The sequence below is a fragment of the Amia ocellicauda genome, chromosome 12, assembly GCF_036373705.1.
Source record: "Amia ocellicauda isolate fAmiCal2 chromosome 12, fAmiCal2.hap1, whole genome shotgun sequence".
NCBI lineage: Eukaryota > Metazoa > Chordata > Actinopteri > Amiiformes > Amiidae > Amia > Amia ocellicauda.
This window is the reverse complement of record NC_089861.1, coordinates 32697937-32713829: the sequence shown is the minus strand read 5'-3', so window position 1 is coordinate 32713829 and position 15893 is coordinate 32697937. Positions and strand designations below refer to the sequence as shown.

The 15893-nt window shown below is 43.1% G+C and overlaps 1 protein-coding gene across 1 annotated transcript; it reads right to left on the bottom strand.

Annotated features, from left to right (window-relative positions):
- Positions 1–2046: 2046 nt before the first annotated feature.
- apoa2 (apolipoprotein A-II) lies at positions 2047–15019 on the bottom strand. Its single transcript, XM_066719380.1, has 4 exons — positions 14881–15019; positions 13978–14014; positions 2781–3048; positions 2047–2600 (listed from the first exon to the last, which is right to left on the bottom strand). The coding sequence occupies exons 2-4, from the start codon at positions 14012–14014 to the stop codon at positions 2399–2401; spliced, it is 507 nt and encodes a 168-aa protein (XP_066575477.1). The 5' UTR covers positions 14881–15019; the 3' UTR covers positions 2047–2398.
- Positions 15020–15893: the final 874 nt, after the last annotated feature.

Here is a 15893-nt window from a genome sequence, read left to right as displayed (position 1 = left end):
ACAGATTTTGCAGGTGTGTACCTCCAGTTCTTGACCATGCTGCATCAGTGTCACCTGGAGGATTTGCAAATAGGAGGCAAGGAAAGCAAAACTCTGCATTGTGGCTTTCACTTGCACAACCCCATGGCCTCAGCTAATACCAGGATGTGTTAAAGGTCAAATATATTCAGGTAATGGTACATAATTAAGACAAAGAAATAAACCTGACATGGATCAACAGGATTTTATATTTATTTATTAGCTGATTTTCTCAAAAGACAGAAAAGACTGGTATAATTATTAAAATTGTCTAGAAACCCCCCCCCCCCCCAAAAAACTCTTTCTGTTTAAGTGTTTGTATATTTTAATAGTTTCACCGTTTTTGAGATGTAAATCAGGGTTTCTCAGTGCCTGATGTTTTTGATTTGATGGTTGACATATTTTCCTCTGATTTTTGCATCAAACCATTTCTCTGCTACTTTTGGTTGGTTGTTAATTTTCTTTTTAAGGTTAACTTTAATCATGACTCTTTGGAAAATGACTTTGATCTGTTGAACTGCCTGGTTTACGCCTGTCTGGTTGGGGTGGAATGGTATTAAGTGAAAGGTATGGATGAGGTTTGTGATTTCAGGGGAATTGGTTGCATTGGTGAACTGGTCTGCATAAGTGGTCTCCAACCCTGGTCCTGGAGAGCCCCAATCCACTTCAACTCATAGGTCACCTTAAATCATGATTTTCTAAATACTGGGAATGCATGTGAGTTATTAATCAATTAAGCAAATCAACCAATGGATTTTTTGACTTGAGAGATGTTTTCAGGTTTTTATAAATTGGTAATAGAAGGGTGACCTCCAAAACATACTGGATAGGGTCTCTCCAGGACCAGGGGTGTTTGGAGCACTGCACTGTTTGGAGCCCATCTGTATGATTATTCAGGCTGATCTCACAGGGCTGTGTCTGTGTGTTTATGTGCTGTCCTGCTCTTTTCAGGAACACAGTGACCTGACAGTGATCTGACAGGGGGATTTGCTGCCTGACAGGAACATGAAGGAGGACATGAAGGAGTGGTCTATGTCTGTTATACTATAATCTACTACATTAGTCCCAAGAGCTGTAGGTGAAGCGACCTAAAGAGTCCCCTCTGATCCTGCCATTCAAGATGTACAGGCCCAAGGCTTGACAGAGACTTACTAACTCTGTCCCATTTTTGTTTATGACTGGATTGTGGTAGGGATGAGATACAGATGGGGTTATACAGTTTGGCTCTGTGCCTGTTCTGGCATTGAAATCCTCACCAAGCAACACATTCCTCTTGGCCTGGAAATGGCTGATCTCTGCGTGGAGGTTGTGGAAAAACTCCTCATTGTAATAAGGGGATTCCACAGAGGGGGTGTAGACTGCACACAGGTATATGTAACACAGGCACATGAGTGTTAATTTTGTATTTGATTTTGATTTTGGACTTTGTACCGAAACCCTGACATGCACTGGCCAGGTTGACGTTATTGCACAGACTGACCTGACCCTCACACTTGTGTCAGCAATCAGGCCACGGAAGACTCATACTGGGTGTTTTATTTGATTGATTTATATATTTTTAACTTGAACTGCTGCCGTTTCTTGCTTTCAAATTCAATTTCAAAATGTGCTTTATTGGCAGGACAGGAATGCTCTAGAGTTGCCAAAGTTTTTAGAGCAACAACACAGTGTACAGAAACCAAACAACATGGTACAGAGACCACCTTGGGAGGTGGAGCATATTGTAATCAAATAAAATAATTATTTTTAAATATGTTATTAGAAAATATATAAATAAATAGAGAGGGGGGGGAAACTATAAATACAACACAGTGACTGTTGTAATAGTTCAGTGTGTGTATGCAGTGTGTCTACACTGTCCCTCAGACTGTGTTAGTTCAATATGTGTGTGTACAGTGTGTCTACACAGTGTCCCACAGGCTGTGACACACTAAAAACACACATGTACACATTCACACACATACAAACATGCATACACATACACACGCATGCTGTTGGCTTCATGAACACACAGAGAAGGCAAAGAGCGAGAATCAAGACTTTTATTGGGGGTTCAGTATTGCATCGCAGGTACAGTGGCCACCAGATTGACACAGTGTCTGTGTTGTGGGTCAGTGCAGTGCGTTCCTCTGTGCATTCTGCTGCATAGCCTCAGGCAGGGATATGTACTGTATCAGTTATTAGCTGTGCAGCAGCATTTCCTCTTATTAAGAATAAGTCAGGTGGAGTATTAATGTTATTATACTCCTATTAATATTATTATTATTAATAGTATCATTATATAATTTTTTTTACATGTATTGTTTATGTTTATTATGATTATGTAGTTATTAGCAGACACCCTGGCGAATTGTGTGATCAGTGGTGTGTGTGGGGTGTTCTAGTTTCCCAGGGAGGCAGATGGGGAGGGGTTGGGGTGGTATTGCTCTGGGACGGGCATCACAGTGTCCAATACTGTGCGGATCTTGCCAATGCTTTGTTCAATGTAGGGCCCCGCCCAAGGTCGAATGTAGTCCCCATAGACCACAAGAGCCACCTGATCCACCTTCTCCAGCAAGAACATCGACTGGATCGCCATCACCCTGCCACACAGCAAACACTGTTTAGATAGTGACACACACTCGCACACACAGACAGGCGCCCACAAACTCAGAAACACATTCAGACATGCTGACACACACAGAGAAGGAGGAGGATGAAGAGTAGGACCAAGAAGAGATTGAGGGTGAAGAGGAGCAACAGATCAGAGGTCTTTCACTTACAAGATGTAATCCCTGACTCCAGTCTCTGCTAACAGGTCTTCGCCCAGCTTGGTCAGGTTCTCCATCAGTTTCCTGGCCTCCTGCCCCAGGTGGCTCTCGGTCACAGGCGTCAGGTAGAGCTCCAGAGTGTCCTCTAGCAGCTTGAACCCTGGCTCCAGCCTCTGCAGCAGCTCTGTCAGCAGCTCTATCTGCTTCTTCTCCAGCTCTGGGTCGGGCTTGGGCAGCTTGCCCAGGGAGAAGTGCGCATCAACAGGGAGAGAAACGCACACTGGAGACACACACACAAACAAAATCACATTAACACAACACAGTACAGCGCACTGAACCACTTGTTACTATATTCATTTCAGTGATATGCAGGGGGGGTGGGGGGGCTGTCATTCTGCCCTTTTGTCCCCCAGCCCCAAAACTGGACTAGTGTGCAGAAAGTGGGCACGATGTAGGACAGAAGACTGGCAGAGAGAGAGCGGATTGCAGGTTGACAGGCGGTCTGCCCTGGACGAGCATGTGGCTGGGCTGCAGATGGGAGAGAGAGCAGGATTATGGGGGGTTGGAGAGTAGATGGGCAGAGAGCAGGGTTGGGGTCCATTCCACTAATTCAATTCCAATTCAATTCTTTATCCCTTTAAATTCCATCAGATCAATTAATTATCCAAAACACTTTCCTAAATTCAATTAATCTCAATTCCATATTTGGATCAATTCAGCAAACTCAATTCCAATCCGTTATTCCTTCCACACCAATTCCTAATATTCCTTAATATTAATTCCATTTAATTCTGAGGCATCCCTACCTCCACGCAATTATTTAGTACTAGGGCAAAACTGTATTGAAATCTGTTTATATCCAGTGCTATGGTAGATAGTTTATATTACCTTATTAATTGCTTCAATAAACAAAGAGAGGTAGAACAAACCAATAACTGAAATCAAAGAGAAACAATACTGCATATATCCAACAAGACCTTACATTGTCTAAATGACCAAAAGTACCTAATGGGCTGTCAGGTATTAAAATAGCACAATACTAAAACAGGTTGATTAATGTACTTTAACCCTTTTGTTTCAATAGTGTATGTATGTGACTATAGCGTGTTTAATGGAGTAAAACACAAAATGGAAAGAGAACAAAATGCATTTTGTGTTATTTTATTTTTTACAATATGCAAAAACAAAGACAGTTAGTTTTCTAGGTCATTACATCTGATGAGAATCAATTGTTCAAATCTTATGTCAGCAAGGTTACAATGCTCAGGTCTTAAAAAGTTGCCAGCCACACTAAATAATCTCTGAACTGGTGCAGATGAAGCTGGTATGGCCAGGTACTTGCAGGTTAACTTTGTCAAGTAGGGAAACTCCTTGATCAGAGTCTTCTGGGATGCATGGCTCTCTCAAATAGGTTGAAACTTCCACTGAAGCATCAGAAATGGCCATACTCATGCATCTTCCACTTGAACGGTCAGTCATGTATGTGAAAAGCTTGGACTGTGACTTATGAGGTGGAGGGGTTTTGGGAATGTCTGGAGTTCTCCTCAGAAGACATTTGACCTTTGTGAAGAGCAGTTTCCTCATGCTCTCCACTTCATCAATGGAGAACCAATCCATGTTAAAGCGTAAGTCCAAGCATGTGGCCAACTGAAAGCTTTCCATTGCTTTATACTTCAAAAGCTGTTTCTCTAGGGCAAACTTCATGGTCACCACCATTTTGTTGTTAGACATTTCCGCTCTGTTTTCAATGGCATGGCGAAGACCTCGAACACATGATATAACATATACAGTTAGGTCCATAAATATTTGGACAATGACACAATTGTCATCATTTTGTCTCTGTTCACCACCACAATGGTTTTGAAAGGAAACAATCAAGATGTGCTTTAAGTGTAGACTTTCATCTTTAATTTGCGGGTAGTTACATCCAAAGTGGGTGAACGGTTTACTTCAGAGGAGGACATGGTCTCTTTGATCCTCTTTGATCTTGAGTACATGAAACAGTTGGCTGAGGTGTTACCACCTACCCCATTTGTTGCAGAGGAGGACCCTACCCTTAACCCCACCAGGAAGATGCAGAAACGGAGGACTTGTTGCTGCAGGCACCCAGGCAGCAGGCCTATGTAATACTGAGAACCTGATAGCCCTCTACATAGCTTGATTTGCCAAATCTGCCCTGCCAGTGGTCACCCCGCTGATCTGCAAGATATTGGTAGTGGCTGACCAGATGGTCTCAGTTATGCATCACGGTGTACAGGCCAACGGTTGCTCCCTGACAGCCTTGATATCAGATTGGCGACAGTTTTGGCTCTCGCAGGCATTTCGAGTACTGGAAGTGGACCGCACTTGACACATGGATGCCCCATCTCCTCTGGCTTCACCTTCGGGCTGTTGGTCAAGGAGATGCTAAATTGGTCGATCCAGCAAAGGGAACAGACCAGGCAGCTGGCAGAGGATCACTGTGGATTTTTATTGGATCACTGTGCACCATCCACAGTCTCAGGGTTACTACGCCCCCCAAGCCAGGAGGGGCGCTAAGGCTCACGCTAAGCAGAGGACAGGCAATCTGCCACCCTCGCTGCCCAAGTAAGATGAAGGTTTTCACCCCATCTTGGATCTGAGACACCTAAAGTGTACATCTCTCCCTCTTTCAGTTGAGAGACCACACCAGAACAAACAGAACACCAATTCTTTCCCAGTTGACTGAGAATGGCAATGCAGGATGTGATCAGCAAGAACAATCTGTCGAGAACTACACAGAGAGAGATATTATAGTAGGGTTGGAGTGCATAAACCCCTCATTACATAGACAAATGCACATTTGAGAGTTCAGTGGTGCAAAAACCATAGGCACTGGTCTACAGAGATGTGGAAAAAAGTGATATGGTCTTCCTTCACCATATTCTCGACAATTTATCTGGCATGGTTTGGGTCCCCTTAGAGGGAAGAGTCACTGCAAATCATTACAAAGTTATTTCAAGTGATCACCTTTATCCTATGGTGAAACATTTCTGTCCTGATGGGAGTGGTCTCTTCCAGGATGACAATGTCCCCATCCACAGGGCACAAGGGGTCACTGAATGGTTTGATGAGTATGAAAATGATGTGAATCATATGCTATGGCCTTCGCAGTCACCAGATCTCAACCCAATTGAACATCTCTGGGAGATTTTGTACCGACGTGTTAGACAGCGCTCTCCACCACCATCATCAAAACACCAACTGAGGGAATATCTTTTGGAAGAATGGTGTTCCATCCTTCCAGTAGAGTTCAGAGATTCGTAGAATCTATGCCAAGGCACACTGAAACTTCTGGCGGTTAGTGGTGGCCCAACACCTTACTGAGACACTTTATGTTGTTTTTTCCTTTAATTTGTCACCCATCTGTATAGTGTGATGCCATGTAACTTTTTATAGAGTTAGTTTGTTACAGCACAGAAGAGCTTGTTGGTGCCCGCTCCTAGCTTTGCTAGTTGAGCAGGAGGTGACTGCATCTGTGTTCAGTGGAGGACATATGATCTGGACTCTTGCTCCCCTGCTGTGTACATAGTTCGTATGTTGTAACAAACTGTCATCAGTGAGGGCAGAGGCACTGCAGCACTCCCCCACTCTGTGTCTTTGCTCATGGCACTGTGGATGTGGCCCCAAGGTGACACGCGCACTATTCCAGAGCTGGTTCCATTCAAGGCCACCTTAGCAGATACGCCTTCGGGGCTGTCTCATACCCCATTTCCACTAGCAACATTTAGCTCCATCTCAGGGTGGCCGTGCCGGGCCAGGGGGTTTCCACTAGGGCTCAGCTGCACCTCTGCCTGTGCCCGAACTACAACCCCAATTCCGAAAAAGTTGGGATAGTATGGAAAATGCAAAAAAACATTTGAAAGTCATTTGAAAATTAAATTCAGCCTGTACTATATTGAAAACACATTATTAACACATTATTTGATGTTTTACTTTGTGAAAATATTTTTGAAAATATACACTCATTTCAAATCTGATGACTGCAACACACTTCAAAAAAGTTGGGACAGTCGACTGTTTACAACTGTGTAACATCACGTTTTCTTTTAATAACACTTATTAAGTGTTTGGGCACTGAAGACACCAGTTGGTTAAGTTTAGCAAGCGGAATTTTCCCCCATTCATCCATTATGGATTTTCTCAGCTGCACAACTGTACGGGGCCTTCGTTGCCTTATTTTGTGCTTCATAATACGCCACACATTCTCAATCAGAGACAGGTCAGGACTGCAGGCAGTCCATGCTAGCACCCGCACTCTCTGCTTATGCAAACATGCGCTTGTAATCCGTGCAGAATGTGGTTTGGCGTTGTCCTGCTGGAAAATGCAAGGATGTCCCTGGAAAAGACGACGACTGGATGGCAACATATGTTGCTCCAAAATCTGTAAATATCTTTCAGCATTAATGGTGCTCTCACAGATGTGCAAGTTACCCATGCCATGGGTACTGACACACCACCATAAAATGACAGACGCTGGCTTTTGGACCTGACGCTGATAACAGCTTGGATGGTATTTTTCCTCTTTGGCCCAGAGAACACAATGGCTGTTTTGTTCAAAAACTATTTGAAATGTTGACTCGTTGGACCACAAAACACGATTCCACTGTGCTACTGTCCATCTCAGATAAGACCAAGCCCAGAGAAGTCGGCGGCACTTCTGGACAGTGTTGATGTATGGCTGTATCTGCTTTGCATAGTAAAGCCTTAACTTGCATCTGTGGATGCAGCGGTGAATGATGTTGACTGACAAAGGTTTACCAAAGTATTCCTGAGCCCATGTCAGGATATCCATTACAGACTCATGCCGGTTTTTAAGACAGTGACGTCTGAGGGATCGGAGATCATGTGCATTCAGAAGTGGTTTTCGGCCTTGCCCTTTACGCACCGAGATTTGACCGGATTCCATGAATCTTTTAATTATATTGTGCACTGTAGAAGGTGAAATGCCCAAAATCCTACCGATTTGTCTTTGGGGAATGTTGTTCTCAAAGTGTTGGATTATTCACTGACGCATCTGTTGGCAGATTAGTGAGCCTCGACACATCTTTGCTCTTGAAGGACTAGGCCTTTTTTGGAGGCTCCTTATATACTATGATTACACGATTGCCTCACCTGTTTCACATCACCTTCTTATTTCAACTTGTCACATTGCAATTAGTCCTAAATTGCCCCTGACCCAACTTTTTTGGAACGTGTTGCATGCATCAATTTCAAAATGTTTACCTTAAAAAAACAATGCAGTTGATTAGGTAAAACATCAAATACCTTGTCTTTATACGTTTTTGTTTAAATACAAGTCAAAGTACATTTACAAATCACCCCTCTTTGTTTTTATAAAAAAAATCCATACTGTCACAACTTTTTCGGAATTGGGGTTATAGTTTCAGGAGGCACAGTTTCGTACATCGTATCGGCTGATTCCCAATCTGGTCTGGGTCAGTACTGTGACGTCCCTGACGCAACGCCACTGCATTTGGAAATTGTAATGGCGGTCACTCTCGATGCGATAGATGCGGTAGAAACTTTTGCAAAGAAGGAATATGTGTGTTTACCTTGGGAAAACGATTGATTTGGAGCAGTTATTAATGCACGGTGGAAAAGTGCCACACAGGATTAATTGCTTGGACGGGAAAGAAAGACATTTAAGAGTGTTTGAAAAGATCGCGAAAATCCTGCTGGAGAAAGGACTACATCGGACTGCATACAGTGTGCCCTGACAAAATACATTCCTTTTTTTTGTTATAAATACACGCAAATATGAAATATTCGTCCTGGATTTAATTTAAATGTCCCGATGTCTTGTAAATTCTCTCAAAATTATTTAAATGGCACGGTTTTTAGCTTCCCCCTGTTTACACTATGTTAAAACTATTAAAATGTTTGAAACAGGCACATTTTTATGTGATCAATCGCATGAAGAATCTTAAATTTTAATTATATTTGTAATCCCTCATTATCGCTATAACTATATGTTAATAGTAATCCAAGTATAGACACTTCGACTGCAGAAATACAAACCATACAACCTTACAAAACTTAGCGATTAATACAACTGATCCATTCATAAGGTATTTTTAAAGGAATCCCATTCAAATAAAAGCTGATGCCCCGCGATGTTATTGATGTGACTCTTTTATTTTGCACATTGATAAAGCTGCAGGTATACAGAGAAAACATGCTAACACTGAATTTGTGGAAAACTGTTCAGTAAGTTATGGATGCCAGAGTGTTGTAGCCGAATTTATATACACATGAGTTTTTCTTAAGAAACTGTGACTGTCATACTGTATATTTCATTATATAGATGTAGTGGTAACACGGGACAGAATTAAACCCAGCGCACTGTATTTAATAATGTAACGCAGTTCATGCTCCCACAGATAAATAATAAGGGAGAATATCTAGGATACTTAAATTAAGCCATATTGTAATGTTAATCGGATCATGATACAGGGAGTAGTAACACGGTTATTTACGATGCGCTGGTAAACAAAATAAACTAGATGAAATTTTAAGTGATGTAATTTATATATTGTTTCAATGTGTCCCGGTTTGTACTTTTGAATATCTGGTATAACTTATACTATAAGACTGTGTTAGATATCGTAAAAACTTTTCACCCCAAAGTTTATTGCACTTTAATGTTAGAGGAAGTTCAGCCTCCATTTTAAAACATTAAATCCGAGTATTCCGAGTGTCCCAGGTGCGTTTTGACCTTTCGTGTCTCTCAGTCACTTCATAGGGCAGCTGTAAATATACGCACCTGAACGTGGCTAATGTAAACGGGGTCGGTTTTAATTGTTCACATTTTTCTTTGCATGTACTTCCATGCTCCTGTCATCATGGAAATGTGTCTTGTTCTGTGCTGATTGGGTTGTCCTGCTGGGACCAGCTTTCTGGGAAATTGATTTAGTTTTCCTACAGTGAGGGAAAAAAGTATTTGATCCCCTGCTGATTTTGAACATTTGCCCACTGACAAAGAAATGATCAGTCTATTTTAGGTGTATTTTAACAGTGAGAGACAGAATAACAAAAAAAAAAAAAATCCAGAAAAACGCATTTCAAAAAAGTTATAAATTGATTTGCATGTTAATGAGTGAAGTAAGTATTTGACCCCTTCGACTTAGTACTTGGTGGCAAAACCCTTGTTGGCAATTTAGTCAACTTTCTTCCATCTTTGAGGCACAATGCATTGTTGGAGTAACAAAGAGCTCAGGTGGCACATTTCTCCCTATATATTTAATGGAAACCTGCCTCATTTAATTTTCAAAGATTTTTTAACAAAAGAATTGTATTTTTTAAGATGATGCATCTGGATTGTATTAGAGACACCGCTTCTTAACACATACAAGTTATTATTCCAACCAGCAATGTTTTCACCTGGCCTGACAAGAACAAAAGTGCTGTCTCTAGTAGTGAGCATGCAAGAATGCTGAGGCAGAGAGTCTTGATCTAGGAGGCTGTTATATTTACATGGCTGAGAGGCTGAGTTTCACACGTTCTGTGAATGCTGAGGTTACGAGAGTGGTGACTAGCACAAGTGTATCAGCGGTGATGTTCCGGGGTTATGTGTGTGTGCGGGCAGACAATGTGTAACCTGATCGGCATTGCAATAAATACTGAGTGTTTGCAACATACAATAATCTTGCTTCCTTACTGAACACAACATATGGCGACGAGGATGGCTGAGTTGTCTTTACCTCCACTGGCACCACTCTTGCCTGTCCCTGGTGATCCTGCTATTACTTGAAGCCGCTGGCACCAGTCCTTTGAAACTTATCTCCTGGTGACAGGTTTAGAAGATGTGGAGGCCCCTAGGAAGCAAGCTCTACTCATACACTGTTTAGGAGTGGAAGGCCAGCAAATTTTTCCATCTTTGGAGTTGGCCAGTGAGACGTATCAAGTAGCTGTTGATTCCCTGTCTGCACATTTCAGTGAGGTATAAGAGCCATACTGTCCTGTCCATTTTTTACATTACAGCTGTGGGTACCAACCTTATGGGTCTGGACTTGTTTCACAGCCTTCACTTTCGCCTGTCTGATCCTTCTGTTGTAGACGTCCTGCAGGTCACCTCCACATGGCACCAGACATTTTCCACATTGTTCACAGGGTTGGGCTGCATCACTGGGTTCGTACACCACCCCACATTCAACTCTGCAGCCTCTCCAGTCATCCAGCCCCTGCGGAGGGTGCCTTTGTATCTCCGGGACCAAGTCACAAAGGAACTTCAGCAACTCCTTGACGCAGGCATCATTACCTCTCATTGGATTTCAAACTTGGTCATCGTAAAGAAAAAATCTGGGGAGCTGTGTCTGTGTGTGGACCTGCGTGCAGTCAACAAGGCCATCATCCCTGATAAATATCCCCTACCTACTGCTGAGGAGCTCACCACACATTTTCATGGCTCCACTGTCTTCAGCAAGCTGGACCTAAAGCAAAGCTATCTCCAAGTACTAGCTTCAGACAGCAGGGACCTGACAGCCTTTGTCACGCATATGGGGGTTTTCTGTTTTCTATGCTCCGCCCCATGTTGTTTTCAGAAAATGATGTCCATCCTGGGAGTGTCAATCTATTTGGACGATATTGTGGTACACGGAGCCACCTTGGCTGAACATGATGCCCATCTCCTTCAAGTGTTTTGCCAGCTCTCTGCCCATCATGTCACTCTCAACACTGAGAAATGTCTTCTTCAGGTTGCCGAGATTGAGTTTGTGGGGTACAAGCTCTCCATGTTTGACATCGCACCTATCCTGTTACACGTGGACGCCATCAGGAACCTTCCCGAACCACAGTTGGCTGCCCAGTTGGCATCCTTCCTTGGCATGGCAACGTATTACCTCAAGTTTCTCCCACAGTTTGCTTACACCATGGCTCCACTGTGCCACCTACTGAAGAAGGATGTTCCGTGGGAATGGACCACAGCATGGCACCACGCTGTTGAGACACTTAAATGCCAGCTCACTTCTGCCCCTACTCTGGCACACTTCAGTCTCTCGGTGCCCACAGTGGTTACCTGTGATGCCTCTGCTATAGCACTGGGGGCGGTACTTTCTCAAGTGCATGATGGTGTGGAGAAACCGGTAACGTTGCTTCTCGCTGCCTCACTCTAGCTGAGCAAAAGTACTCAGTGGGCAAGAAGGAAGCATTAGCATGCGTTTGGGCATGTGAGCGTTGGCATCTCTACCATCTCTCTATGGCAGGGCCTTCACAATACACACTGATCACCAAGCTCTCACAGCACTTTTGTCCACGAGTGGCACAGGCCATAAACCCTTTTGACTGCTCAGATTAAACCAGTATAATTTCACTTTGTAATTCACCCCTGGCCGGCAGAACACAGTGGCTGATCTTTTATCACGGGCAGTGGCCCCAGCTTCATCTGCCCAGCAAGTCACGGACACAGAATTGGACCTTGTGCAGCTGCTCCTCACGCCTCTCTCAGCTGTTGTCTCCATGGAGTTACTGTGCAGTGAGAGTGAGTCCCAGTAGAATGCCCTGTTTAACAAGCTCTGCACCTACATCAGAGGGGGCGGGCCATCCACCACAGAAGGGGAGCTGTTACCATACTACAGGGTGACAGATGATTTGTCTTGCTGGGAGGCAGTTTGTATTGCTAGAGGTCACCGCACCCTGATCCCAGAGGTTCTTCGTGCACAGGTCCTGAGAATGGCACATGAGGGACACCTCGGAGTGGTTAAGCTCAAACAGTGTTGCAGGGACATCGTCTGGTGGCCCAACATTGACAAAGAGTTCAAGCTACTGGTCAAGGACTGTACTGCATGCGTCCTTAGCAGGAAATCGTCACCCCCTTCCCCTGCTCCTCTGTCTCCGGTGCCGTGGCCGTCGTCACCGTGGAAAGATCTCCAGGTGGATCTGTGTGGAGAACTGCATGGGGCTCTGGCTCATGCTCATTATCTTCTGGTTGTGTATGACCTGTACTCATAATGGCCTGAAGCCCTGCCGCTAGGCTCCATCACAACTCAAGCTGTAATGAGGGGGTTGGACTCATTGTTTGCTCGTTGGGGTTTACCAGATGTTATTACAACCAACAATGGCCCAAAATTAATTTCCTCTGACTTCACAACTTACCTGGCAGAGAAAGCCATCAAGCACATCAGGATTGCACTGTACTACCCTGAGGCTAATGGAGGCGTTGAGCACCTCAACCAGACCATCAAAAATGGCATTCGTGCTTACTTGACCGCAGGGTGGCAGTTTGAAGCGGCTCTCCTGCAAACCCTCCTACACTACTGGGCCTCTAAACACATGACCACAGGGGTGTCTCCAGCGTCGCTGATGTTGGAAAGGGAGCTACAACTTCCACTGGATCGTCTGACCTTCAGCAAGCAGACTTGTACACCAGATGATAAAAGGTTACGGGTAGATGTCCAGCAGCAGCGTATGCAGCAGAGATTTGACCGGGCCAGGAGAGCCAAAACCCATCACTGAATTTGAAGTACTGGGTGCGTGTCCCAGGAAGTTGGGAGCAGCAACTTTTCATCTGCACGATGGGTCACGTTGCAATGTGAATCGCCTGCGTAAGGTTCCTGATCCAGCAGGAGTTCCAGGTTAGGACAACACACCTTCTCCTATTTTGTCCTGGCAGCCCCCAACTGCCGCTTCAAACGGCTGGTTTATTTACTGACATGGGACCCCTCCCACGTCTGACATACTATATCAAATTGCTTAGGTACTATATTGGTTCGCAATTTTGCTTGCATAGTAGGCTATATTGGTTTGTGTGTAGGACTATATTGGTGCGTACTATAAACAATTAATTATGGATTGTTTGCCCCCTCATACATTTATATGTATTTTCTTTCTCTCTCTTTCTTGCATTGTTTTCTAATGTTTGTTTCATGAGCCATGAAACATTTATTTTTTAAAATATTTTTGTGGACTACATTCTTCCTTAATTTGTTGACGTGGCATCATTTGGCGTGTGACAAGCCACAGCCATGTTATAATAAACTAACACTTTTCCCAGCTCCACCTGGTCTGGCAACAAGCCGTTTCCATCACCAACAGAAACGCTTTTGACGAGAGGAACAAGAACAAGACAGGGCCAGCCACTTGCCCAGTCTAAACTCAATCCCTCAGTCAGTCTGTAGTCAGTAGAAACACCCTGGGAATTTTCTGGAGTGGGTGGTTGTGAGTGTGTATGTGTGTGTGTGGGGGGCTTTCTCACCTTGAAGTGCCAGGAGCAGAGCCAACTTCATAGACATCTGGAGAGAGAGGGGGAAGTGTGTGAGACTGGGAGGAGGGATAAAGCGAGGAAAGGAAAGAGTTATAAAGTGGAGGAGAGGGAGGAGGAGTGAGGGAGTGAGGCAGTGATATAGAGGAAAGGGGGAATGAGGGAGGAGGAGACAGAGAGATAAAGAGAGACATGGAGGGAGAGAGAGAAAATACAGCAAAAGAGAGAACATTTAGTGAATATGAGTTAAAAAGATTCAAATCAAAACACTGATAAAGAGTTTGAAGATTTGGATTTCAATTGTTAGTAGTGTATATTGTATTACTGCTCTTTTGTAATGATTTACAATGCTTCTTGTTTAAACTGTACATTGCCCTGGATAAAGGTTTCTTCTAATACATAAATAATAATAATAATAATAATAATAATAATAATAATAATAATAATAATAATAATTAGTTGTATTATTGTTATTGTTGTTGCTGTTATAAATATTAGATAGATGTATATTATAGAAGTTTTAGAAGATGTTTTAAGAAGAATTGTAATGATGGCATGAACTAGAAGAAAAGACAGAGAGAGATAGGTAGATCAAGAGATAGTTGGAGGGGAAAGGGGTAGAACATAAAGACAGACAGACAGAACATCACATTTAAACACAGGCAGACACAGATATGAAGAGACAGGTCTTGAAAAGAAAATAGACACAGACAGAGAGATGAAGAGACACCAGTAGAGTCACGGACAGACAGAGATATTAATTCATATTTGTATAATTGTAATCATTGTAATCAGTCACATACATAGAGAGACAGATTTTTATCACATCGGAAAATGTATTCTATGAAAAATAAATAGATTACCGTACTATTGATCTATAGTTAAATAAATATGTACCTTGGAATCTCTGTCCCAGTGGTCAGTTCAGTGCGGTGACAGTGAAGGCGGTCAGATGGTCAGTCTGGCAGCTCTGTGTCAGCCCTTTTGAGGGGTCCGGCTCCAGACACGCTGATTTAAAACACAGACGTGTACACGCACACACAAACCTTTTTCTAATCCAACCATTTCAGGAGCTGGGAAAACCCTAATAATCATGTGTAGTAGAAGGCACATAGAGTTTATTTTGGCCCAGACTGGCTTGGCTGAGGGATCAATGCCCTTGCCATGAGGACGAGACCAACACAACACCCCCACTGGGTGGAGTAGTCCATGGAGTTGCTGCAGGAGGCAGAGTCTGGGAGTAGAGGAGGGAGGCAAAGCAGGGAATGCTGAGAAAGTGTGTTATTACCAGATACTTTTCCTGGGTCAGTCAGGCAGTGCTATGTCAGCGCTTTTGAGGGGTCCAGGTCCCAACAAGCTGATATAATGCATAGACACATGTACACGCACACACAAATGCATACACATACACTCAAAGAGACAACCAGGAACTCTGAACACTGATATAACATACAGATACGTGTACACGCACACACACATGCACACTCAAACACACACATGCACACACACAAATATACACACACACTCGAAGAGAAAATTAGATTCATACACACATATTCACATACAATGTGCAATCTATTTTTTTCCTCACACAAACACACACACACACACACCTTTTCCTTATCCAACCATTTCAGGAGTTTTCCCATCCCCGATAGACTTGTGCAGTAGAATACTGTTTTATTGTATATAGTATTTTACATTTACATATAAAAACAATTCAAATTTTTAATACTTATGATTAAAAACTTTTAAAATCAATTCTTAAAATCACTTAAAAACATTTAAAATCTTTGTGATTTAACGAAGAACAAAATAATTAACTTCAATTAAACATGTGCACAAAACAACAAAACAAACGTGATTAAAGCAAAACTGCTCACCAACATAAAAGTCAAATACATTGAAAA